A 27039-nucleotide genomic window follows, 5' to 3' on the forward strand; every position below is an offset into this window, starting at 1 on the left:
TTTCGTTTTGTTGTGCATAGGGTCGCTATGAGTCAGAACCGACTCGACGGCACCTAACAACAAGAACCAGAAGAATGAACAAATCTGTCTTGGAAGAAGTACAGCCAGAATGCTGCTTAGCAGCAAGGATGGAGACTTCGTCTCACATACTTTGGACATGTTATCAGGCGGAATCAGTCCCTGGAGAAGGACATCATGCTTGCTAGAGTAGAGGGTTAGCAAAAGAGAGGAAAACTACCGACCAGGTGGACAGATACAGTGGCTGCAACGATGGCTGAAGCATAGCAAAGATTGTGAGGGTGGCACAGGACAGGGTGGGGTTTCGTTCTGTCGAACGTAGGGTCACTGGGAGTTGGAACCGACTCGACGGCACCTAGCAACAACAGCAAATATGCTTATAGAGGAAGTCCTGGTGGCACAATGGTTAGGCGTCAGGCTGCTAACTGAAAGGTCAGCAGCTGAAACCCACCAGCTGGTCCTGGGGAGAAAGTTGTTGCAGTCTGCTGCTGTAAAGACCACAGACTGGGAAGCCCTATGGGGCAGTTCCACTCTGTCCTGCAGGGTTGCTATGAGTCAGGACCCACAGGCAGTAGAACAACTGCTCGGAATAAACCTTATGTTTCAATTTCCTTGAGTTTTAATTATTTTTAACACCATGCTAGGGGGCACTGGGCCAGCCCTCCACAGTCCTGCCAACGACCTATGAGAGCCAGCTTTTGTTAAGGCCATTACTACTCCTATGACTCAGGCCCTGGTCATCCTGGGTTTGGCTCCTCACCCACGTGGGGTCTGAGGCACAGAGATGTTGGTTAACTTGTCCAAGGTCACACAGCAGCTGAGGCAGGGCCAGGTGAGGACCCCGGCTGACCGAACAGGCCCTATTCCCGTAAGGAGGGGACGGGGCGGTTAGGCCCAACAGGCCAAGGTAATGGCGGAGCGTGGAGGCGACTCAGGCTTGAGCTTCGGCGTTGAGGGTCGGATTCATGGAGGTTAATGACAGGGCGTGGGTGAGGGAGGCACATGTGGCTGGTGGCAATGGGGGCGGGCTGCGGCGCTGTTTGAGCACGTGATTCTGCGGGTCGCATGGGTGTCACTGCAGGGACTGGTATGTGTCTGGGAGTGGCTGGCTGTCCGCGGTGTCGCTGCGTCGTGACGCCTGGGTAGGTGTCCGTGTCCACTAAAGCGCGAGCAGGCGAACCCGCGATCTGGGCAGGCAGGGCTGTGCCAGGGCTGCGGGGGGCGGGCTGGGGGCGGGCTGGGGGCGGACCCGGGGCGGGCTGGGGGCGGACCCGGGGCGGGGCCCGCGTGAGCTCAGGCGCGGCGGGCGGGCCCAGGCAGCTAAGACGCCGAGTGGGCGATGCGGCGCTGGCCCGCTGGGCGCAGGGACAGAAACACCCACAGACCCAGGCGGGGAGCGGCGGGCGGCCGGGTGAGTGCGGGGCGGCGGGGGCTCAGTGCAGTGGAGGTCACGGGCGAGGTCATCCCTGACACCCCCGCCCGACACCGCCTCCGCCTGGCAGAGGTCCCCGGGCCCGCGACCGCAGTCTTCGGGGCAGGGCTCCCCGGGTGGCGACGAGAAGCGCTGCAGGTGCCGCAGGCCTGGTCTGAATTGGGCCCCGGTCGGCTTGGGCTTGGTGCCCGGGAAATGGATCAAGAGAGACAGATCCGTGGTGCTGGGAGGGAGGGGGAGTCTAATTTAGTCTCGGGGCGGGGCCGGGGACCGAGTGTCCCCTCGGGGGGAGGGGGAAGGCGCAGTTCCGGTTCCCCCTCCCCTTGCCAAACACCACCCCAGGCTGGGGAGTTCACCGGCCCTCCTGCTCAGGCACCCTCCCGGATGCTTTCAGAGCGCCGTTGGCCCGGGCTGGGCACAGCTGAGCCTGCAGCCGCGGGAGCCCCGCTGCGGGGGAACCGAGACCTGAGGGCTCAGGCAGCAGCCGTCTGGAGGTCTTCCGGAAGAGGGGCTCCAGCTAGGTCCTAAAAGAAGCAGGGAGTGGGGGCCCCACGCATCGAGAAGAGACCCAGACACCTTCAGGCCCAGTCCTGCCCTGGCTGGCCTCCCTGCACCAGGGCTCTGGGGGGGGGGGGGGTTGGGGGCCCTGTACCAGGCGTCCATAGGTCCCCTGACACTCCAGGCTCTAACTGCTGGCCTCTCCTGCCTCCTCGGCTCACTCTGACCGCCCCCTCCCCTTCTCCAGAACATCTGGTCTCCCTGATTGGAATGTCTCTACCCTGCTTCCCTCCATTGCCACCTTAGTGACCCCTCCCCAGGAAGCCTTCCCATGCTCAGCTAACTGGGGACTCCCTGTGGCTGCCCCACCCCTGCCCCAGAAGGGCTATGCAGTGCACCCTCAGGCTGGTGCTGACTGCCTGGTCTTTGTCATCCTCTGTGCAGGGCTGCAGCCTCCCTTAGACCAGGAGCGCCCAGGCTGCCTGACCCTACATGCCACAGCCCCCCTGATCTGCAACCAGGACCAGCTGCTGTCAGCCGTCCCACTCCCACCCAGCCCTTTCACCTCCAGCCATGGCGCCCCTGCTCAGCCTGTTCCTGGTGGCCCTGGTGGGCCTACCTCTGGGTAAGGTGAATGGACACAGGCAGGCTGAGAGTGGGCAAGGGGAGCCAGAATTCCTTCCTTCCTTCCAGCTGTCACCCCATGGGGAGCTGATGGAGGTGGGGTCTGATGGGCTGGAGGGGGTCCTCTCCCTGAACTGTGACCTCCTGTCCCCCAACTCCCAGCCCAGGCTCTGGACTGCCACGTCTGTGCCTACAACGGAGAGAACTGCTTCAACCCCATGCGCTGCCCAGCAATGGTCTCCTACTGCATGACCACACGCACCTGTGAGTGGGCGCAGCCACCCCAGGGTCCTGCCCTGGGGAGCTCCGGGGGAGGGGGGTTGGCTCTCCCTGTCCCCGGGAGGGTGGGGAGACTGAGGAGGGAAGCTCCCAGCTGCCCCAGGGAGCTGAGGGTCTGAGAGGGACCCCACTCTCATGGCCCTGCATGCTGGGGTTGGGCCAGCTGGGGCCCAGCTCTTGCAAGACGACGGCGTCCTCCCGTCCTGCAGACTACACCCCGTACAGGATGAAGGTGAGCAAGTCCTGTGTCCCCCGCTGTTTTGAGACCGTCTACGACGGCTACTCCAAGCACGCCTCCACCACCGTCTGCTGTCAGTATGACCTCTGCAACGGTGCTGGCCTCGCAGCCCCCGCCGCCCTGGCTCTGGCCCCGGCACTCCTGGTCACCCTCTGGGGTCTGCTCTAACGCCTTGGGCGTGCCACCCCCTAGCAGACCACTCGTGGACAAAGCTCTCAACAGGCACTGCCCTGCCCTCACCCTGCACACCCTGCTGACCTTCTACCCTCCCCAGACCCCCTAGGCCACACCCAGGACCCAGGCCTGTCTGCCAGGCCTGTCTGCCGGAGCAGTCGGGACCGCCCCCAAGCACCGCATCTTTTCTTTCCAAGCGGATCATTTGGGACTGGACCACGAAAAAGTTTCTGGTCTCATGGGAGAGCTGGCAGAGGGTGTACTGGGGGTGGGCCAGGGGGAGCTCCGTCGGCGGGGGCACACCCAGGGAAGGGCACATGGCTACGCCCCACCTTTCTGGAAGCCTAGGTGCCAGGCCCTGCCTCAGTGGGCTGTGGGTCTGTTGGGGGTGGGGGTGGGGGTGGGGGGTGGTTAGAGATCCTTCCTTGAGTCCTAGGGGGAAGGGCATTCCCAGGCTCCAGCCGAGGCCCTGAGCTGCCCAGGGCGAGTGTCACGTGAGCAAGGACTCCCAACATCAGTCGTCCTAGGATGAGTGCCAGGCTCAGGTATCTGAACAATTATTGGCAGGGAGGGGGCAGCTGGGGTCAGAGGCTCCCCTGGCCCTAGAGGCCAGCCTGCCTCCAGTGAGGCCTCTATCCCTGTTGCTCAGCCAAATCCATCCCACCTCCCACCCCGGGGGCTCGGGACTGGTGCTCGGCCTGGGGCTGGCAGGGACATGGGGCAGGTGGCAGCCTGGCCATACTTGGTCTGCCTGAGAGCTGGCTGCGCGGCTCTACTGGGCAAGCTGCGGGGGGGCAGGGACGGTGGGGGAGCTGCAGCAGGGCTGCGCTGCGCAGCCCGCAGCCCGCCCCGCCGCCGCTCAGGCCGCAGCCTCAGCTCAGCCGCCTTTGACAAATGTCAAGGGCGGCCAAGCCGGACCGCCTGGGGGACGGGCGGGGCGCGTGCGCGGGGCGGCGTGCGCGCTCAGGGTAGCCGTGTGCATGCCCGTGGGCGCGCTCCGGCGGGAGGGGCGCCCCTCGTGGAGGCTGGGGCCCGCACAGGGGCGCGAGTGGGGGCCGCTGGCGAGGATGCCGGGGCTGGGCTGGCGAGGCAGCGGAGAGACCGGGCCAAAAGGGAGTGGAGGCTGGGGGTCCTGGGGGTGAGGCACGGGGGAGAGTCGGAGCAGTGGCATGCGGGGCACTCTCCCCCCATTTGCTCAGATCCCCTCACCTGGTGATGGCTTTGCCCCGCTTCGGCTGCCTCTCCCTCTGGTCTCCCGAAGCGGCCCCCGATCTTTTTCTGGGGCAGGGTTGGGGTGCCTCCCTGGCCCACAGAACTCCTCCCTCCCATGGGGTGCTCCTCACCCAGCTGGCCACTGGGACTCCAGGGGAGCCCGCTTCTGACTTAGTGGGCCCAAGAATCAGCATTCTTTAAAAGTCCCCACACCCCACCCATGTGACCCCCATCCACTGCCAGGTGTGGGAAAGGTGGGTCAGCCTAACACCCACCATTCAAATTTTGGTGGCCCTGGAGAGCCTGTCCCCCAGGAATGAAGCCAGACAGGGCATGCAGCATGCCAGAACGTCCCCATCAGACAACACTTGGGACCCAGAGCACCTGGCTGCTCCTCACCTGACCATGGTCTTCAGCTCAGGTGTGAAGGGAAATCCCTGAGGTGTCCCTCAAACTGGCTCAGTCCAGGCGGGCTGGGTGGTGGCAACTGGCCAAGCAGGGAGATTGTCCCAGGAACACAGAAACCCCTAGCCCCAAAGCAGCACCCTCGTCAGGTAGCCTCTGCCCAAAATTTCACTTGCAGAGCTTTGCTCTGGGCTATACTGGGCCTTGGGAATCAGGGGGTTGGGAACATGCTCTCCAGGACTGCCGGGGGCGGGGGGGGAGCTTTTTCCTGGCCTCTGTTTCTCACCTGTGAGCAGGGCAGGATGTGGAGAAAGCAGGCTGGGGCGGGATGGGGTCGTCTTTCGGGTAACTAGAGAAGGAGGAGAGCCATATGGATCACCTGCCAAGGGCTTGGGTGAGCAGGGCCCTGGGGGTGGGCCCGGGAGGATAGGGCTTCATGGTGGACCAGGAGGTGGGAAGGGGTTGCAAACAGGACTCCCGCCCCAGGAGCGCTGCAGGGTGAGCATGGGGCCAGGCTGGGACGGGCTCTCTCCCAGGCAGGGCTGTCCAGGGCCTCAGCTCCCATCCCAGGTGTCCTGGGGGAGACCAAGAGGGGGCTGAACACTGCCCCCAAGCTCCCCTCACCGCCAACCCAGCGAGCAAGTGGGGGGTCAGAATGCTGGCAGGGAGGGAACTTGGGGCCCCCACCAGGGACATCTCTGGCTCAGCAGGAGAGGCCCGGGAAACGTCATTTCCACCCTACTTGTGCAAGGCCATCTTTGCCGAGCTGGTGGCATCCACCAGGACTGGACCAGGTCCTCCCTCCGCCTGTCTCCATGGGGCAGAGGCCTGGCTGGCTGCCCACTGGGTGCCAGGATCCGGGAACAGGGAAGAGCTGCAAAGCTGACCGTCATTGCACACCTGACCCTCAGCCCCCACATCCGCCATGTCCTTCCCTCTGACCGTGACCTAGCCCCCAGCCCGAGGCCATGCTGCAACCCCACCCCTGCAGACAGTTCAGTCTGGTGATTCCTGTCCTTGCTCCTAGCCCAGAGCGCACGGAAGGTACTCGTTGATGCTGGGCCCTGCCCAAGTGGCCAGACTGGCCAAAATAAAATGCGGGAACTCAAACAAGTAGTTACGTGCAAACTGTGTCCGTGAAAATGACCACTCACATATACCCACTGCTGCTCTCCAACCACCCTTCCAGGTGGGAGCACTAGTGTGCCCCTTATATAAATGAGGAAACTGAGGCACTGAGACGCACACAGCCTGAGAGACACCTCAGGCTGGCTGGAGCCCCCGCCCACCAAACCCCCACCCACACTGTGCAGTCTCTTCCCCCATTACCTGGAGGTCCTGGGGGTGCAGCACCTCCAAGCAGGGAAGGAGGAAGCTGGAAAGGGGGCTTGTCCGCCTAATAGAATCTTAGCACATTAAGGAATCAAAAGAGCTTTGGGCAGAAAAGCTCAGGAGATTTGAGAAACCGTGAGGGTTAGAGTCAGGGGTCCGACCCTTCGAGGGAACAAAAATGGCAGGGGTTGCCCCCACACCACTGGGGGTCGGCCCAGCCCTGACCACCCCCCTTGGGGGCAGATGCTTGAACACACCTGGCCCCTGGGGATGAGGACATTGCCTGTGCTCCATGGGGTATGGAAAAGCCACGGAGAAGCTGGAGGCAGGTGGGACAGCATCACAGCAAGGTGAGCAAGAAGGCAGGTGTGCAGAGCTGTGGCCACGCCCTTCCTGGGGAAGGGCGGGGCCTGTGTCGCCTCCCCGCCCCTCTCTGGAGTGTTGGATTTGTGGCCATGAACCTGTGTTTTACTTATACTTTTAAAACTCTGAAAAAAAGAAATGGAGCGATGCTTTCTTCATGCCGTGCCCTCCTGAGCGAGTTTTGTGGGTCCTGTAGCTCTGGTGACTTGGGGCCCATCAACATGGCCCTGAGACTCACTTCCATCTGTGAGATGGGGATGGCTGATAGTTCCTGAGGCCTGGTGAGGATTGGTGAGGCCGTGGCGTAGGTACCCAGCCTGGGGCCTGGCAAACAGGTATCTTTCTCCCATCCGACTCCCCACTGCCCCTGCTCCAGGACAGAGCTCCACCCTTGGCCATGACGCCTTCCTTGCTCTCCACCCAGCCCCTAGGAGAGGTCCCGCTGGTATTTCTGCATGAATGAATGAATGAGCGAGCGAGTGAGAGAGCAAGTGGATAGACGCCCCTGCCCCTCTCCGCCTCCCTACCGGGCTTGGCTCAGGCCTTCCTTTCTGGTCCGGTTTGGCTGGTCCTCCTGGCTTCATCAGCCCTCGACTCCCGTCCACCTTGGCTCACGTAGGCAGCAATTCTTTAGCTGCTGGTGGGGAAGGTTCCCATTCCTCCAGGCCTGACCTCACAGCCCAGCCCAGGACAGGGAAAGGGGTGACCCATGGCAGGGCAGCAGGAGGACTCCCGAGGCTTACTAGGCCCCCGGTTCTGCACCCCCAGGTACTTGGGAGAAAGGCAAACCCACAGTCATGCCCACCAGCTCCCTTGCAGGGGTAGGAAGGCTGGGGTCCAGGGTGTGGGTAGGCAGGGACCCTGAAGTCCCCTCTGTCTCAGACCACTCCTCTGGCTCTCTGACCCCAGCTCCCCCCCTTCCTGGGAGGGGGACCCTCATCTACCAGCCCCTCACCCAGGACCTGTCTCCCTCCTGACCCCCTCCTAGCCCTAGCACCCAGAGCCCACCAGGCAGGGGGGATAAAAGGCACTCAGGCAGCCAGCACAGACCCCCAGGTCCCTGCACCCTCCCAGCTCTCAGCAGGATGGTGTAGTTGGTGAATCGCCCCTGCCACGCCTGGCTCCATGTCACCCCATCCTTGGGGTCCTGTCGTGCCTGGCTCCACGTCATCCCATCCTTGGGGTCCTGCTTTTACCAGGGCTTCTCTGTGACCCCTCCTCATGAAGAGGGCAGGCCCCCAGCCCCAGGTCCCTGCACAGACAGCAGTCACAGCTCACACGGAGAAGCAGGTCACAGCATCGGCTTCCTCCCGTCCTCTCCCAGCCCTGGGAGGGGTCAGGACAGGACTGGGGGCCCATTTGACAGATAGGGAAAGTGAGGCCTCCACGGGGGATCTTATCCTCCCCTCACTCCAGAGCTGCGGGGCTGATGAAGGCTCGGCATTCTGCCAGCCTTGAGCTCTGCTGGCGTTTTGAGAAGGGGGTGGGCTCATGGGCTGGGCCAGGGGCCAACCCGGCCACAGGAGCGAGAACAGAGCCCATTGCTGAGCTCTGCGCCAGCCCATCCCCAGTGGTCCCAGGTCCTCTAGACTGCTGTCAGCCCCACCTCATGGACAAGGAGGAAGTGCATGGGATTCTGCGAGGTCTGCCCCAGGACGCAGCCACCCACGCTGGGGTCAGGGTTTGAGTTGGTCTGCCTGGGGCCACAGCCCAGCTCCTGGCAAGTCAGGCCGCCCAGTGACGCAGACCTTCGGGAGCCAGGGCCAGGGCAGGGGCGGAGTGGGTGGGAGCAGCAAGTATAAGGTGCTGCCCGGGAGCCCTGAGCCTCATGCTAGCCCTGTCCTTGCCTCGTGCTCGCCCGGAACAACATGCGTCTCCTCATTGTGCTGCTGCTGACCGCCACCCTGAGCGTGGAGCTGGGTGAGTCCGCGCGGCCCCAAGGCCAGGGCCACCTCTCCCCCGCCCTCTGGTGCCCTCCCTTATTGCTACTTTCATTCCTCCAATCCTGGCCACCAAGCCCTGCACTGTGACTCCCCACCCCAAGAGCCCATTCCTGTGCCCCTGAAACCTCTGTCCCGGGTACCAAACCCTTGCCATCCACACGCCTTCCCCTCCACCTGCACCCCACTCACCTCTCCCTCCTTAACCACTCCTGCCCCCACAGGCCTCTCTAGCTAAGCCCTGGCACTCTCCCCTGCCCAGGAAGGCCAGCCCACTCTTCTGTACCTGGTCCCTAACTCCACACAGCGTGCCCAGCCCCCCTGCGCCCTCACAGGCCTCTCCAATCAACAGTGACCCCTGCCCCCTGGAATTCAGTGTCTTTCTCAGCTGTTTTGGCCTGACCTCCCAGCTGGCTGGGGTCAGCGCCCCCCGCTGCTTCAGGGACCCCATCCTGGAGCCTCTCCTATCTGCCTCCAGTGGCCCTGCATCCTCTGCCCCCCTGCCCTCTCCTCTGTCCAGCTTGCTCGCCTTGGCAGTTACCCCTCCCATGCTTCAGCATTTGCTGGCCGTGCCCATGTCTGCCAGCCTGGCCCATCCCCCAGCTTCAGGCCCTTTGGGCCAGGTGCCTGCCAGACATTTCCACGGGCATCCCACCTCAATCGCATCTGCCCCCACCACCTGCTCACCTTCCCACCAAGTGGGCTTCTTCAGGTCCTGGACTCAGACAGCACCTCCATCCACCCAGATGCCTGAGCAAGAAAGACTGGGCTGCCCCTCGTCTCCCTGGCCCTCTCCTGGCAAAGCCTCTGTTTCCCCATCTGGGGTTGGGGATGTTCAGGACTAGCAAGGGGCCCTAAGTGACTTGGGATGGGAGTCGTGCCTGTCCCCTGAGGGCACCAGCTGACTCCTTCTCCCAGGAATATGCCTGGCAGAGCTGGGGTCTCCATCCCTGGGTGCTCTACCTTGCCTCGGCCCTCGTGAGGACCATCTGTCCTGGAGAAGGGTCTGGCCCTGTCTTCCTTGGGAGACTTGGGGTCCAGGCCATGCCCCTGCCCCCCAGGACTGCCCCACGGGGCCACAGGGACTCAGAGCTCAGCATGGGAAAACCTGGGTCACCTGCAGGGCTGGGACAGAGGGGTTGACAGCCTCCAGAGGGAGAGACCACCCATTGGTCACCCCAACTGGGTCCAGCCTATCAGAGGGTCTTGGGGTGCAAGGAGCCTGCTGCCCACCAGACTCAGGCCTCTATGGGTCTAGTGGGTCCTGCTCGGCCCCCCACAGGCAAAGTGGGCAGTGGCAGAGAGCACACCTCCAGGAGCCCCCTCCAGCACCTCTGACAGCCCCCCAAACACTCCACATAGGATCCAAAGGCCAGGCCCCTGGACCTCCACTCCCCTGGGCCCAGAGGGGTGTGGCGGCTCACAAGGATCACACAGAAGCACACAGAAGCCAAGTCCCCCTACCTCCACACACCACCACCCCCTCCCAGTTCCGGCCCTGCTCAGGGCTCCTCCCACCCTTCAACCTGTGGATGAAGGGACGGGATGTTCAGGCAGCTGGCCTGTGCAGCCCTGCCTCTGAGCATGGTGACTGTGGTGACCAGAGCCACTGGGCCCTCCAGTCCTGGCATGTTCCTCCCTGTGGGGCAGTGGCACCCCCACAGGCTGGAGGGGTGAGAGCCAGGGCCTACCTGCCCTTGACTGAGGGTCGATACAGGATGACCTGCTCCCTCACTCCATCCTGGGGGCCTTGAGGGTTGGGCATCCCAGGATGAGGGACTGGAGGCTCTGGCTCCGGGGAGAGGTGGATCGCAGAGTTGGGGAGCTGGGTCTCTGAGAGTGGGAGTGAGGCACTGGGTAGCTTGCCCACACCTGCCTTCTGTGTGTCTGTGTGTCCGTCCGTCTGTCCCTCCACCTGCAGTCCACGCCCTGAGGTGCTACCAGTGCAAGGGCTTTGGAGGATGCATGACCAAGAGTGGGTGCCCCCAGAGCTCCACCCACTGCCTCTCTGTGGCCACTCGTGAGTGGGGTGTGGGAGACCAAGGCCCTCCCTGCCCAGGCGGGGAGGCACAGAGCCTGATCCAGGCACCCAGCCCGGGGCGGGCACCCAGCCCAGGGCGGGCAGGGGAGGGGCCGTGTGTCCCACTGGCGGCTACCTATGCTAGGTGCACAGAGGAGGGGCTGACCCTAGGCTCAGCGGCAGGTGTGTCAGAGCCTCAGGGAGCCCCCATGGTCTCTCTCCCGCCCACTCAGGGCCCCGCAACAGCCCTGTGGACCTGCCTCTGGTCACCAAGTCCTGCTCTACTGGCTGTCCTGACATCCGTGCCCTGGGCCTGGGCCCCCACGTGTCCATGGCCTGCTGCCAGGCCAGCCTCTGCAATGGTGACTGAAGCTCCCCCTGCTCCAGCTGGAACCACCCTCCTCCCGCCCATGGCCTGCCTGTCCCTCCGCCCCTGAAGACCCCTCCCAGCCAGGCCTGAGGGGGCTCTGGTCCTACCACACATCCACCGTCCATCACTGCCCCCTTCCTGGGACGTCCTGCCAAAGTCTTGCCTAAATCCACTGTAGTTCAAGCCTGCAACGCCCTTTGTGCAGCCCTCAGGTCCCCCCAATAAAATACCAGCTGCATCATTTGGACCCGCGTTGCCCGCTGTGAGCAGAACCCTTCATTATGGGCTCGCATCGGAGGCGAAGAGGCTCAGGTGGGCACCTGGCCTCCCTGGTCCAATCTGCCCTGCAGCAGTCTGTCCTGTATCCGCCTTTGCCCCCACACTGAGCTGGCCAGAGCCCCAGGGGCAGATGCAGCTGCTCACCAGGCCCCGAGACAGCTCTGAGGGGGAGCTAAGCTGGGGCTCACGAGGGGCACCCGACTCAGAGTGGGAGCCAGGAGGCCAGAGGAGAGACGTCCTAGTTGAGACCTGGGGGTTGCGCAGGAGTGGGCTGGAGGAAGGGAGGAGGGGCCTTACAGAGGGATGGGCCAGGGAGGAAGAGCTCCCTGGAAGGAAGGCATGAGGAGAGACACTGACACGAGAGGCTGAGGGAACAGAGCAGAGAGGCAGGAGGGGGTGGAGGCTAGAGCGATGCTGTCTAGCCCCCCACCCCCCCAACACCTCGGGGGCTACTGGTGGGGGGAACCCCTAGTCTGCTCCTTGGCCTAGGGGCTCTAGCTCTTCCCTGCCTCACTGCCTGCCCCTCTCCTCCTGGCTTCATCTGCGTGCTCCCCAACCTGGTTCCCCAGGAGCCTTGCTCATCCACCCCAAGCATGCTCTCTGTGGGGTGGCTCCACCCAACACCCATACCCGGTGGCTCCTCTGTCTCACCCCCTGGTGCCTGCTGCAGGCCATGGTGCCAGGAGGGGCCGCGTGGGTGAGCAGGATGATGGAGTAGACGAGGTGACAGCTATGATAGCTTGTCCCAGGCTGGACCTGGGTTTGGTGAGCTGGTGTTTGTCAGAGTTACTCACTTGCTCAGCAGACATTTAACTGCTGTGATGGTGTGGTGGACGAGACCAGAGCCCCCGGTTCAGAGATGTTGAGGCTACTGTGGTGTGCTGGCCCTCTCCCCGAGCTAATGCCTCACCAGGAAACACACCGCCTTCCCTGGCCTTGCCTGTCCTCACCTTGACAAAGTTCTCACGAGAAATAAACATGTGAGAAAGCCAGGCAGTCGTAAGGCAGAGCACCCAGGAGGGGAAGTCACCCCCCACCCAGAGAGTTGTGCACGAGAGGTGGGACAAGGACAGCACTCAGTGTGGTCACAGGCTCAGGAAAATAGAAGAGGACAGTCAGGATTCCAAATGATTCCAGTGCAAAGGAGAACTGAGAGGACGCTAAAGGGCGGTGGGGGGCGGTGGGGGGGCGGACTTCAGAGCAGCTGGGAAAAAACACAGGCTGCATACGGGTGGCTGCCAAGGGAGGGTCCCCTCTCCTTATATAAAAAGGCATTCCATTTGAATCCTAGGTTGACATGTAAAAAGAGAGAGGCCTTTAAAGACCTAGACAATGCAGAATAGAAAAGCAAGACACACGTCAAATGGTTAGACGTAGAGTTACCTAAGGACCCAGCAATTCCGCTCCTAGTTATAGACCCAAGAGAAATGAAAACATACGTCTGCACAAAAACTTGTAGCACTATTCACAGTCCTCAGACGGTGGAAACCGCTCGAGTGTCCATCAAACGATGAATGGACAGCCACGACGTGGCCCATCCATACAGTGAACATAATTTGGCCACAAAGAGGAATGAAGTGCTGCTACAGGCTACAACATGACGCACCTTGAAAATATGACGCTGATGAGAGAAGCTAGTCACCAAAGACCGTGTACTGCGTGATTCCATTCTTGCGAAACATCCAGAGTAGGGGAACCCAGAGACAGAAGGTAGGTAAGGGCTGTCGAGGGCTGGGGAGGATCGATGGGGAACCCAGAGACAGGTGGTAGGTAAGGGCTGTCGAGGGCTGGGGAGGATCGATGGGGAACCCAGAGACAGGAGGTAGGTAAGGGCTGTCGAGGGCTGGGGAGGATCGATGGGGAACCCAGAGACAGGAGGTAGGTAAGGGCTGTCGAGGGCTGGGGAGGATCGATGGGCAGGGTTCTTTCTGAGGTGATGAAAACGCCCTAAATTGACCGTGGCGACGGCTGCCCACGTCTGCAAATAGAGTGGATGCTTAAAGTCCACGGTAACGTTCTGTGAAATGGGAGGCTGTGTGACTTGGCTGCTGTGGGAGCACCGTGTTACATACAGGCAGCCCCCAGATGACAAACGAGTTTCATTCCTAAGCCTGTCTTTAAGTTGAATTCGTACATAAATAGTTAGGTACAGATCCTATCTAACATCAATTGGTTAAATGTTTGTCTTAGTATATGGTATATAGTGTCCTTTCTGTGCATGAAGGACATTAAAGAAACACTTACAGATACACCAAAACATCAGACATTGCCCAAATAGATGTCGTATGGCACATCCCTGTACACCAAAAACCATGGAGTTGTACACTTTCAATGGGTGAACTGTATGACTTGTGGATTATATCTCAACAAAGCTGTGGGGGGAAAAAAAGACACTATCCAAATGGCTACATAAAAATCTTAAAAGAAAAAGAAAAAATACCACAAATGAAACTGAAAGAAGATGAGAAGAAACTATTTCCCACACAGATGGAAGGAGGGAGATTCCCTTCATATGTAAAGAGTGCTTAAAAATCCAGAAGAAAAACGCAACATGTGGTGGAAAGATGAGCTGCTACATGAGTGACAAGTTCAAAGTAAAAGAAATATTTGTCCTGAAATACAAGAAACGTTCTACAGCACTCAGCTAGAGAGGACCAAAGCAGAACGTAGCGTCTTAAATCTTCCGGGTGGGCACCTTGTAACAGGAGTGACAGGGCGAGAACCAGCCCTCTGGTGGCTGTTACTGGGAGTGTGATTCGATGCAATTGTTGGAGGGCAAATTGGCACTATTTATCAACTCCTGGGGAAACCCTGGTGGCATAGTGGTTAAGTGCTACGGCTGCTAATCAAAAGGTCAGCAGTTCGAATCCACCAGGTGCTCCTTGGAAGCTCTATGGGGTAGTTCTACTCTTTCCTATAGGATCGCTATGTGTCAGAATCGACTCAACGGCAACAGGGTTATCAATCCCTGGAAACCCTGGTGGCACAAAGGTTAAGAGCTACAGCTGCTAACCAAAAGGTCAGCAGTTCAAATCCACGAGGCACTCCTTGGAAACCCTATGGGACAATTCTACTCTGACCCATAGGGTCGCTGTGAGTAGGAATCAACTCTATGGCAACAGGTTTGGTGTTGTTTGTTCGTTTGTTTGTTTTTGTTTTTTAATCAATCCCTGGGCTTAAGCGTAACGATTGTAAGGATGGCTCAGGCCCAGCAGTGTTTCGTTCTGTTGTACATAGGGTTGTTATGAGTCAGAACCAACTCAACAGCATCTAACAACATCAATCCCTGCAGAAGGACATCATGCTTGGTAAAGTAGAAGGTCAGTGAAAAAGGGGAACACCTTAATGAGATGAATTAACACAGCGGCCACAACAATGGGCTCAAACATAGAAACAATTGTGAGGACGGCACAGGACCAGGCAGTGTTTGTTCTGTCTTACATAGGGTCGCTATGAGTCAGAACCCACCCCACGGCAAATAACACCACCAAATTCTAAAATGCCCCTGACTCAAATCACAGTTTGAGCCCTGACCCTGGTCACACTCTGAGACCCGAGTCTGGCCACATGCTGAGCTCTGACCCTAGTCACTTACTGAGCCTGGCCTTGGAAACACACTGAGCCCTGATCCTGGTCACATACTGAGCCCTAATCCTAGTCACATGCTGAGCCCTGACCCTGGTTACACGTTGAGTCTTGAGGTTGGTCACTGTAACCGTTAACGTTATATGTCAGCTAGACTGGGCTATGATTCTCAGTGATTGCTCTTCCATAATTTAACATAATGTAATCATCCTCCATTTTGTGATCTGATGTGGGCAGCCAACCAGTTGAAAGCCAATCAATTCCCTTGAGGTGTGGCCTACATCCAATGTACATGGATGTTCTGGCAAAGCTCGCTCTCTCTGGGTCCTGCATTCAACTTGTCATCCTCTGACCTCTGGTTCTTGGGATGTGAGCCGTCTGACCTGTCGACTTTAGGTTCATCAACCCCTGTAGCCACATGTCAGAAGAAGCCTTCAGCCTAATTCCTGACCGATGGATTTGGGACCTGCCAGCCTCCAAAAAGAACATTTCAAGCTCTATCCCAAAGTACAACGCTGGCAGTGATAGGATAACATCCATAGGCCTACAAGGAAGACCAGTTAGTATGACTATTATTCAAATTTACCCACCAACGACTAAGGCCAAAGATGAAGAAATTGAAGATTTTTACCACCTTTTTCAGTCTTAAATCAGGATGCATTGATGATTAGTGATAATTGGAATATGAAAGTTGGAAACAAAGAAGGATCGGAGTTTGGAAAATACAACCTTCGTGATTGAAATGATGCCAGAGATGGCCTGATAGAATTTTGCAAAACTTCTTCATTGCAAATACCTTTTTTTCAACAACATAAAGGCAACTATACAAGCGGACCTCACCAGATGGAATACACAGGAATCACACAGGCTACATATGTTGAAAGAGAAGAGGGAAAAGCTCAACATCATCAGTCAGAACAAGGCCAGGGGTCGACTGTGGAACAGACCATCAATTGCTCATATGTGAGTTGAAGTTGTAGCTGTAGAAAATTAGAAGAAGTCCACAAGAGCCAAAGTATGACCTTGAGCATATCCCACCTGAATTTTGGGACCATCTCAAGAATAGATTTGACACATTGGACACTAATGGCCGAAGAGCAGTTGAGTTGTGGAATGACATCAAGGATATCACACATGAAGAAAGAGGTCATTAAAAAGACAGGAAAGAAATAAAAAGCAAACGGATGTCAGAAGAGACTCTGAAAGTTGCTCTTGAATGTAGTGTAGCAAAAGCGAAAGGATGAAATGAAAAAGAGCTGAAAAGATTTCAAAGGGCAGCTAGGGAAGAAAAAGTAAAGTATTTTGATGACATGTGCAAAGACCTAGAGTTAGAAAGTCAAAAGGGAAGAACAGGCTCAGCATTTCTCAAGCTGAAAGAGCTGAAGAGAAAATTCATGCCTTGAGTTGTGATTTTGAAAGATTCTATGGGCAAAATAGAGCCCTGGTGGCACAGTGGTTAAGAGCTCAGCTGCTAACCAAAAACTGAGCAGTTTCAATCCACCAGTCACTCCTTGGGAACCCTGTGGGGCAGTTCTATAGGATCGCTATAAGTCAGAATCTACTCAACAGCAACAGGTTAATGGGTTTATGGGCAAGATACTGAATGATGCAGGAAGCATCAAAAAAAGATGGAAGAGATAAAGCAAGAAAAGTCACAAAAAGAATTGGTCAACATTCAGTCGTTTCAGGAGGTAGGATGTGCTCAAGAACTGATGGTACTCGCCAACAAGGAGAACATCAAAGAGGAAATCACCAAATCAATACCATTTACAGTAGCCCCCAAGAAGATAAAATACTTAGGAATAAATCTAACCAGAGGCGTAAAAGACCTGTACAAAGGAAACTACAAGACACTACTGCAAGAAACCAAAAGAGACCTACATAAGTGGAAAAACATACCTTGCTCATGGATAGGAAGACTTAACATTGTAAAAATGTCTTTTCTACCAAAAGCAATCTATAGATACAATCCAATTCCGATCCAAATTCCAATGACTTTTTTTAATGAGATGGAGAAGCAAATCACCAACTTTATATGGAAGGGAAAGAGGCCCCGGATAAGTAAAGCATTACTGAAAAAGAAGAGCAAAGTGGGAGGCCTCACACTACCTGATTTTAGAACCTATTATACCGCCACAGTCGTCAAAACAGCCTGGTACTGGTACAACAACAGATACAGAGACCAATGGAACAGAATTGAGAATCCAGGCAGCTGGTATTTGACAAAGGCCCAAGGTCAGTTAAATGAGGGAAAGGCAGTCTCTTTAACAAATGGTGCTGGCATAACTGGATATCCATCTGTAAAAAAAATGAAATAAGACCCATACCCCACACCATTTACAAAAACTAACTCAAAATGGATCAAAGACCTAAATATCAAGTCTAAAATGATAAAGATCATGGAAGAAAAAATAGGGACAATGCTAGGAGCCCTAATACATGGCATAAACAGTGTATAAAACATTACTAACAAAGCACAAACACCAAAAGAGAAACTAGGTAACTGGGAGATCCTAAAAATCAAGCATCTATGCTCATCCAAAGACCTCACCAAAAGAGTAAAAAGACTACCTACAGACTGGGAAAAAGTTTCTAGCTATGACATTCCTGATCAGCGCCTGATCTCTAAAATCTACATGATACTGCAAAAACTCAAAATCAAAAAGACAAATAGCCCAATCAAAAAATGGGCAAGGGATATGAACAGGCACTTCACTAAAGAAGACATTCAGGTGGCTAACAGATACATGAGGAAATGTTCATGATCATTAGCCATTAGAGAAATGCACATCAAAACTACAGTGAGATTCTATCTCACTGCAACAAGGCTGGCATTAATCCAAAAAACACAAAATAATAAATGTTGGAGGGGTTGTGGAGAGACTGGAACACTTCTACACTGCTGGTGGGAATGTCGAATGGTACAACTACTTTGGAAATTGATTTGGCGCTTCCTTAAAAAGCTAGAAATAGAACTACCATACAATCCAGCAATTCCACTGCTTGGAATATATCCTAGAGAAATAAGAGCTGTAATGGACTGAATTCTGTCCCCCAAAAAATATGTGTCATCTTGGTTAGGCCATGATTCCCAGTATTGTGTGGTTGTCCTCCATTTTGTGATTATAATGTTATGTTGAGAGGATTAGGGTGGGATTGTAACACCAGCCTTATTTCAGGTCACCTCCCTGATCCAAGGTAAAGGGAGTTTCCCTGGGGTGTGGTCTGCACCACCTTTTATCTCTTTTATCAAGAGATAAAAGGAAAAGGAAGCAAGCAGAGAGTTGGGGACCTCATACCACCAAGAAAGCAGTACCAGGACCAGAGCGTGTCCTTTGGACATGGGGTCCCTGAGCCTGAGAAGCCCCTTGACCAGGGGAAGATTGAGGACAAGGACCTTTCTCCAGAGCCGACAGAGAGAGAAAGCCTTCCCCTGGAGCTGATGCCCTGAATTTGGACTTGTAACTTACTAGACTATAAGAAAATAAATTTCTCTTTGTTAAAGCCATCCACTTGTGGTATTTCTGTTATGGCGGTACTTGATGACTAAGACAAGAGCCTTTACACGAACAGATACATGCACACCCATGTTCACTGCATCACTGTTTACGATGGCAAATAGATGGAAGCAACCAAGGTGCCCATCAATGCATAAATGGATAAATAAACTGTGGTATATTCGCACAATGGAATACTATGCATCGATAAAGAACAATGATGAATCTGTGAAACATTTCATAACATGGAAGAAACTGGATGGCATTAGGCTGAGTGAAATTAGTCAGCTGCAAAAGGACAAATATTGTATAAGATCACTATTATAAGAACTCAAGAAATAGTTCAAACAGAGAAGAAAATATTCTTTGATGGTTATGGGTTACGAGAGTGGGGAGGGAGGGAGGGAGAGGGGTATTCACTAATTAGATGGAAGACAAGAACTATCTTAGGTGAAGGGAAAGACAACACACGATACAGGAGAGGTCAGCACAACTGGACTAAACCAAAAGCAAAGAAGTTTCCTTAATAAACCAAATGCTTCGAAGGCCAGTGTAGCAGGGGTGGGGGTTTGGGGACCATGGTTTCAGGGGACTTCAAGGTCAACTGGCTTAATAAAATCTATTAGGAAAACTCTGGATCCCGTTTTGGTGAGTGGCGTCTGGGGTCTTAAACACTAGCAAGCAGCCATCTAAGATGCATCAATTGGTCTCAACCCACCTGGATCAAAGGAGAATAAAGAACACCAAGGATACAAGGTAAATAATACAAGCCCAAGAGACAGAAAGGGCCACATAAACCAGAGACTACATCATCCTGAGACCAGAAGAACTAGATGGTGCCTAGCTACAACTGATGACTGCCCTGACAGGGAATACAACAGAGAACCCCTGAGGGAGTAGAAGAGCAGTGGGATGCAGACCTCAAAAAAAGACCAGACTTAATGGTCTGACTGAAACTAGAAGGATGCTGGAAGTCATGGTCCCCAGACCTTCTGTTAGCCCAAGACTGGAACCATTCCCAAAGCCAACTCTTCAGACAGGGATTGGACTGGACTGTAAGAAAATGATACTGGTGAGGAGTGAGCTCTTGGCTCAACCAGACACATGAGACTATGTGGGCAGCTCCTGTCTGAAGGGGAGATGGCGAGGGCGAGGGGGTCAGAGGCTGGCTGAATGGACACAAAAATAGAGGGTGAAGAGAGGGAGTATGCTGTCTCATTAGGGGGAGAGCAACTAGGAGCATATATTTAAAAAAAAAACCCGTTGCCGTCGAGTCACTTCCGAGTCATAGTGACCCTACAGGACACAATAGAGCTGCCTCCCAGAGTTTCCATATAGCAAGGTGTATAAATTTTTGTGTGGGAGACTGACTTGATTCGTAAACTTTCACTTAAAGCAAAATACAAATTAAAAAAAAAGAATTAATGGTACTGAAAGAAGAAATTCAACCTGCAGTGAAGACAACGGCAAAATAGAAGGCGCCAGGGATGGACGGAAGGCGCCAGGGATGGACGGAAGGCGCCAGGGATGGACGGAAGGCGCCAGGGATAGACGGAAGGCGCCAGGGATGGACGGAATACCGTTCAAGATGTTTCAACAGACAGATGCAGTGCTGGAAGTGCTCACTCGTCTATGCCGAGAAATTTGGAAGACAGCTACCTGGACAACCAACTGGAAAAGATCCATATTTATGCTTCTTTCAAAGAAAGGTGATCCAATCAAACGCGGAAATTGTCAAACAATATTGTTAATATCACATGCAAGTAAAATTTTGCTGAAGATAATTCAAAAGCAGTTGCAACAGTACATCAACAGGAACTGCTGGAAATTCAAGCTGGATTCAGAAGAGGACACGGAACAAGGGATGTCATTGCTGATGTCAGAGGGACCATGGGTGAGAGCAGAGACGACCAGAAAGATGTTTACCTGTGCTTTATCAACTAGGCAAAAGCCTCCAACTTTGCGGGATATACCAAATTATGGACAACATGGTGAAGAATGGGAATTCCGGAGCACTTAATTGTGCTCACGCGGAACCTGTACCTAGATCAAGAGGCAGTCGTTTGAACTGAACAAGGGGATACTGCGTGGTTTAAAGTTGAGAAATGTGCGCATCAGGGTTGTATCCTTTCACCATACTTATTCACTTTGTTTGACACAATGGCTGCAACAGTGGGCTCAAACATGGCAACAGTTGTGAGGGTGGCACAGGACTGGCGACGTTTCGTTCTGTTGTGCATGGGGTCATTATGAGTCTGAACCAACTTGACAGCACCTGACAAAAACAACATTCGATCTGTATGCTGAGCAAATAATCCGAGAAACTGGAGTATATGAAGAATTCAGCATCAGGATTGGAGGAAGACTCATTAACAACTTGTGTTACGCAGATTGCAAACTTGCTTGCTGGAAGTGAAGAAGACTTGAAGCACTTACTGATGAAGATCAAAGACCACAACCTTCAGTATAGATTACACCTCAACATAAAGAAAACAAAAATCCTCACAACTGGACCAACAAGCATCATGATAAACAGAGAAAAGATTGAAGTTGTCAAGGATTTCATTTTACTGGGATCCACAATTAATGTCCACGGAAGCAGCAGTCAAGAAATCAAAGGACTCATTGCCTTGAGCAAATCAACTGCAAAAGACCAATTTTAAAGTGTTAAAAAGCAGAGATGTCACTTTAAGGACTAAGGTGCACCTGACCCAAGCCGTGGTATTTTCAACTGCCTCATATGCATGCAAAAGCTAAATAATGAATCAGGAAGACTGAAGAAGAACTGACGCCTTTGAATTATGGTGTTGGCAAAGAATATTGAATATACCCTGGACTTCCAGAAGAATGAACAAATCTCTTTTGGAAGAAGTACAGCCAGAATGCTCCTTAGAAGCGAGGATGGCGAGACTTTGTCTCACATACCTTGGACATATTATCAGGAGGAATCAGTCCTTGGAAAAGGGACATCATGCTTAGTAAAACAGAGGGTCAGTGAAAAAGAGGAAGATCCTCAATGCGATAGATTGACACAGTGGCTGCAACAATGGGCTCAAGCATAACAACCATCACGAGGGTGACACAGGACCAGGCAGTGTTTCATTCTGTTGCTACGAGTTGGAACCAGCTGGGTGGCACCTAACAGTAACAACAGCCTCCACAGCTGCATGAGCCAATCCTTGAATACATCTCTCCATAGACACCCACTCTTCACTTATGGACATGGTTAGTTTCCAAAGGCCAGTTCATGATGCAAAAATGGAGGATGTCTACATCATTACATAACTGCCAAACCACTGAGAATCATGGCCCAGCCAAGTTTACACATCAACCTAATCATCACAGCCAGTGTTAGTCTCGTCTTACACCTAGGTGTTTGTTACTACCAGACGTATGTGCAAAATAGTCAGAGAGTAGATTTTTTTACTATTGTCATGAATGCAAAATATCTGATAACGAGATAGTTGATAAGTAAGGAGTAGGTGATTAATTATATATATAAGCTTTGCTGGTTTTGCTTCTCTAGAGAACCAGCCTAAGACAGTCGCGCTCTGAGCTCTGACCCTGCTCACACTTTGAGCCCTGGCCCTGATCACACACTGAGCCCTGACCCTGGTCACCCTCTGAGCCCTGGCCCTAGTCACACTCTAAGCCCTGACCCTGGTTACACCCTGAGCCCTGACCCTGGTCACACACTAACTTCTGATCCTGTTTGCACACTAAGCCCTGACCCTGGTCACACTGCCCTGACCCTGGTCACACAATGAGACTTGACCCTGGTCACACTCTGCACCCTGAACCTGGTCACACTGTGAGTCCTGACCCTGGTCACGCTCTGGGCCCTGACCCTAGGCACCCTCTGAGACCTGACCCTGGTCACAATTTGAGCCCTGACCCTGGTTATACACTGAGCCTGACTGGTCACACTCTGAGCCCTGAACTTAGTCACCCTCTGAGACCTGACCCTGGTCACATTTTGAGCCCTGACCTGATTACACCCTGAGCCCTGACCCTGGTCACACTCTGTGCCTGGACCTTGGTCACACACTGAACCCTGATCCTGGTCATACTCTGTGCCCCGACCCTGGTCACATGCTGAGTCCTGACCCTGGCCACACAGTGAGCCCTGGCCCGGTCACACTCTGTACCCTGACTCTGGTGACACTCTTTGAGCCCTGACCCTGGTCACCATCTGAGCCCTGACCATAGTCACACAGTGAGCCCTGACCCTAGTCACACTCTGAGCCCTGACCCTAGTTACTCACTGAGTCTGACCCCGGACACACACTGAACCCTGACCCTTGCCTTGACTGAGAGTGGAACTGGAAGACCTGAGGAGAGGAAGAGTGTGGGCTCTTAGACCTGAGTCCTCGACAGCACCAGCTCAGACTGGCCCCCCTACCCTCAGCAGGCAACTAAAATCTGCAGGAAGGTGCTGCCTGGTTCTCCACCGTGGGATCAACTGAAACTCTGGGCAGAACCGAGTTCCTGGGGGCCAGGCGTGAGTGGGTGGCAGCCAAAGGTGGGTCCAGGCCTGTGGATAGGAAGGTGCTGGGCTGGGCCAGGCAGGGGAACTGGGTCAGACCTAACAAGGATCTGGGTGTGTTCACTGTGTGTCTAATCTGGTTAGCATCCTGGCACCACCCAGTATGGCAGAGCTCAGGTCAGACAAGCTCTCTGCTGTGGTTTCTTCCAGCCTCAATGCCTGACCCTGAGAAAGTCCATCAGCTTCTCAGAGCCTTGATCCTTTCATCCAAACTCAAATGGGAAGGTGCCTCTCCAGGTGAAATAAGGCTCAGCGGGTTAGTCCCTGCCTTTCTGCGGGCTAAGGGACCCTGAGCGCCCTCTGATCCCATTGGTGCTGAGGGAGACCCAGGACCCCCAGTTGCCAGGGGTGAAGAGTAGATCCCAAGCGGAGCTGTTCCTTCAGGGAAGCCCTGGGACTATAAGAGGACCTGGGGGTGGCCAGGAGGCTCCCCTAAGACAGGTGGAATTTCACCTCTGAGAGGCAGGAGGATAGCAGACCCCAGTGCGGGAGGAGGTGGGATTTGGAACCCAGGAGAAGAAGGGGGAGCTGGGCGGGCCGACGCACAGCCCAGAAGCTAGACTGGGGACCTTGGATGCCGGACGCCGGGAATTGGGTCCCAGCCATCAATGCCCAGCCCAGGTTCGCTCTGGCAGCCGTGGGATTTGGAGGTGTGTTGCAGACTGGTAACACCTACAGAGGCTGTGGGGATGGGGTGCAGTAGGGAGAGTCACTCTGAGTCATTTAGACCCAAATTCAGCCCTGTCTCTCCCTTGTAAGCCTTGGGCAAGGAACTTCCCTCCATTTTTCCTCCCCTAAAAATGGGGCCAGGTAAGCCCTACCTGAGGGCAGCCCCACCTGCAGATTAGAGAACATGTGTATGAATGGCAGGGTAGGTGTCCCTCCTTCAGGGTTCCCAAGGTGACCCCTCCCCCCGCCCCCCAAGCCCTCACTCCTTCCAAAACCTTCTCCGTTGACCCAGTACTTCCCAGGCACCGTCCAGCTAAGCCTCTGAGCAAACATTGCAGCTGGTAGTTGAGGCAACAACCCCTTACCACAGCGTGGCCTCCTCCAGGGAGCTGGGAGGTGAGGTCAGGACCAAGGTCACCCTGGGAGGATGGGAAACCAGAGTTTCTAGACCTCGAACCCGCGTCCTGCCTACAGCTCAGCGGAAGGATACCTGACTGGGCCAGGAGTCAGGTGCCCAGGAGAGCCGTCTCTACTGTTCCGTCCCCTACCAGGTAGTCTGGCCGCCCGGGGACCACCCGGGAGGAGGGAGAGGAAGCCCACCTGCGCCCGCTGGAGGGGAAGAATCTAGAGTGTCTCTCACAGAGGAGTGGAGGGAGAGGTAGGAGAGCCCAGGCAGAGGGGCTGTAAGGGTCTGGCAGCTGGTCGGAGGAGAACCCCAAAAGGAAGGAGGATCCAGGAGGCGGGAGGGGTCCCGGACAATGGAGGGCGGGAGAGGTTAGGAAGGGTGCGGAGTGCTTGTGGAGGGATCAGGGAGGGTGTGGGAAGGGGCCTCAGGCAGGGAAGGTGGCCAGGTGGGGCGGGGTTCCTCTCTCCGCCCCCGGTAACAGGATCCCGTTAATCCGTTAATCTGCTCTGCGGACCGGTAGAGCCGCACTTGGCATCCGCTGCAGCCGGGGCAGGCCGAGGAGAGCGGAGAGGAGGCACGGATTCGAGACCATGGCGGGGACGCGGCTGGCGCTCCTGGCTCTGGTGCTGGCGACCTGCGGGGAGCTCGGTGAGGACGCACGGCCGGTAGAGGATGGGAAGTGCGCTCCCCGTAGGCTGCCCCAACACCCCACCCAGTCCCACGCGGTCCCCACTGAGGACCCCTGGGGGAGGAGCCTCGGAGGTGGGAGATGGGCAGAGGGAGCTGAGGACAGAAGAGAAGCCGAGGCGGTCCAAGGAGGGCACAGAAGGGGAGTGATGTGGGGGAGACAGGGGCATTCCAGACGGGAAGGTGAAAGCCAGGTGAGGTGAGAGGGGTGCTGTGAGGGGCCTTGGTGCCAGCTGGGGGAGTGGGCCTCATTCCACTGTTGGGGGGGGCAGGGAAGGGCTGTCAGCTGGAAAGGTTCTAGGGAGCCACTGGGTGGAGGAAGGTATGTGGGGGCGGTGGGGAGAGGTGGCTTTCAGGATGGACTTGGAGAGACCAGGGAGGCACTGGCTTGAGGGGATGGGGGCTGGAGAGGAGAAAAGAAACCCAGGCGTTTTGGGATGTTGTCCCCATCCCCCTTGCTTGGGGCCTCCACACTCAGCCAGAAGAGAAACTTAGTATAGCAGCCAGTCCCTGATGGCTCTGCCCATTTCCCAGAGGAGGAAACGGAGGTCTGAGAGGGGACAGAGCCTTCCACCCAGTTACCGAGAGTGGAGCCTGTGGCCTCACAGTGCACCTGGCTGCCTGGGCCAGTTGGAACTTCCACAGTTTGGGGAGCTGGACCAAGAGGGGAGTGGAGCTGCCCCAGCCCTGCAGCACCCCACCTGCCTGGACACACCAGCAGCACCTGGCCCAGCCTGCACCCCGCACCCACATACCTTCATGCCTGATCCCTTAATCCTCACCACAGGCCTTAGGCCCTACAATTTGCAGAGGAGGAAACTGAGGGGCGACTTGCCCCCACCCCTGCATCACGGCACCTGTTACCACGGAGTTGCCACAGTCTTGTCCCCAACACAATACCACACCTGCCTCTCCCTGCCCTGGCCCTGACTGGCTCCTGCTTCACATGGGGACTAGGCCCTCAGGCTGAGCCCGGCCCAACCTGCTGGCAGTTCAGGGACTTTGCCTTCAGCGGGGCCTCGTCCCTTCCCCAACTTTTGGCCAGTGGGCATCTGTGCCCCCCAGACCTGGGCCTCTGGTGCAGAGCTGAGCCTCCCCACTCAGACTGACTGGGAGGCTTGGCGGCGGGGGCCGCATGCCTGAGCTGTCCCCATTATGCCCCCAGCAACAGCTTTGCGATGTTTCGCCTGCCCTGAGCCCACCAGCGTGTCCAGCTGTGTCACCTTGGCTACCTGTACCACTAATGAGACCATGTGCAAGACCACACTCTACTCCCTGGAGACTGGTCAGTGTGTGGGGATCCCAGAGACACCCTGTCACCACCACTGTCACCCAGCCCTCAGTTTACACTTCCCCCAAAAAAGGCCATTAGGTCAACCTTCCTCCCTCCATCCTTCCCTTCCTCCCTCCATCCTTCCCTCCCTTCCTATCTCCCTTCACCCCCCGCCCCCCGCACCTGCCTCCATCACCCTCCTCAGGACACATCTTCATGTTTGCAAAAGAAGAAAGTAGGCTCACTTTGCAGGTCATCTCACTGTCCACGTTCCAGGCAGGAGTCTGCCCCATGGAATGTGGGGCTCCATGGCACTAGCGGCCACTGATGGCGAGGGAAAGGAGGGGGGCAGCACGGAGGAGCTGAGATGGGGTGAGCCCAGTGTGGGTCCTGCTCAGGTGGCTCTGGGGCATCGGCGCCCTGACACTAACACCCCCTTGCCTGCAGTGTACCCGTTCTTGGGGGACTCCACAGTGACCAAGTCCTGCGCCAGCAAGTGTGAGCCCTCAGACATGGATGGCATCGGCCTGACCCGGCCTGTGTCCTGCTGCAATACCGATCTGTGCAATGTGGACAACGCCCCCGCCCAAGGAGGCCCTGGAGGCCTGGCCTGCGTCTCACTGCTGATCTCCCTCTGGAGTCTTGGGCTTTAGGACCCCCTCCCAACCCCACACCCTACCCTGCACACAGCCTGTGCAGCCAGCAAGTTAAAGAAGTGTGCCTGCACGTGCGTCCTGCTTCTCCTCCTGGCCGCCGCTCTGTCCACCACCCAACAGGGTGGGATTGGGCCGCATGCTGCGTCTCCGGCTCCATCCCGTCCCTCAGTCCTCCCTCAGCCCCTCTGTCTCTAGCAGTCTCCCTCCTGGCCTCCAGGGCTCTCTCTGCAGCCATTTCTCTCCTGTCCAGCTCCACATGGCTGAGCCCGGGCATCTCTGCCGACGTGGTTGGTCTGTGTGCCCCTGTCTGTCTCTCCTCCTCTGTCTCCTGTGACATGGCTTAAGTTCCATTCCACAATCAAGGATGGTCACTCAGCCTGGGGCACCCCCAAAATGCAGGTCTCTGCCTCCAGACCCCCGGGGCTTCTGGGGTAGGGAGTGGAACACGAGTGCCCGGGGAGCCAGTGTAGCTGCCAGAGTGGGGCCGGGGTGGCTCCCTGGAGGAGGTGGCATGTGGGCTGGCCTTGAATGATAGA

The 27039-nt window shown here is 55.9% G+C and overlaps 2 protein-coding genes and 1 long non-coding RNA gene across 6 annotated transcripts; all 3 read left to right on the forward strand.

Annotated features, from left to right (window-relative positions):
- Positions 1-1326: 1326 nt before the first annotated feature.
- Positions 1327-3602, forward strand: LOC126058896 (ly-6/neurotoxin-like protein 1). 4 transcript variants are annotated; one of them, XM_049854280.1, is made up of 5 exons: positions 1327-1429; positions 1845-1971; positions 2393-2573; positions 2735-2836; positions 3061-3602. In XM_049854280.1, the coding sequence occupies exons 3-5, from the start codon at positions 2522-2524 to the stop codon at positions 3255-3257; spliced, it is 351 nt and encodes a 116-aa protein (XP_049710237.1). In that variant the 5' UTR covers positions 1327-1429; positions 1845-1971; positions 2393-2521; the 3' UTR covers positions 3258-3602. The 4 variants fall into 4 exon arrangements, with proteins under 4 accessions (XP_049710237.1, XP_049710238.1, XP_049710236.1 ...); XM_049854281.1 differs by having other exon boundaries at positions 1845-1944; XM_049854279.1 differs by lacking the exon at positions 1845-1971.
- An 82-nt stretch (positions 3603-3684) lies between these two features.
- On the forward strand, positions 3685-6755 carry LOC126058898 (uncharacterized). Its single transcript, XR_007513322.1, has 3 exons — positions 3685-3808; positions 4719-4896; positions 5177-6755. It is a non-coding gene; the product is annotated as an uncharacterized LOC126058898 (long non-coding RNA).
- A 17722-nt stretch (positions 6756-24477) lies between these two features.
- LYPD2 (LY6/PLAUR domain containing 2) lies at positions 24478-26500 on the forward strand. Its single transcript, XM_049854612.1, has 3 exons — positions 24478-24535; positions 25740-25859; positions 26295-26500. Exons 1-3 carry the CDS (start codon positions 24478-24480, stop codon positions 26498-26500), a joined length of 384 nt encoding a protein of 127 aa, XP_049710569.1.
- Positions 26501-27039: the final 539 nt, after the last annotated feature.

This window comes from Elephas maximus, chromosome 15, assembly GCF_024166365.1.
Source record: "Elephas maximus indicus isolate mEleMax1 chromosome 15, mEleMax1 primary haplotype, whole genome shotgun sequence".
NCBI classification, from domain to species: Eukaryota; Metazoa; Chordata; class Mammalia; order Proboscidea; family Elephantidae; genus Elephas; species Elephas maximus.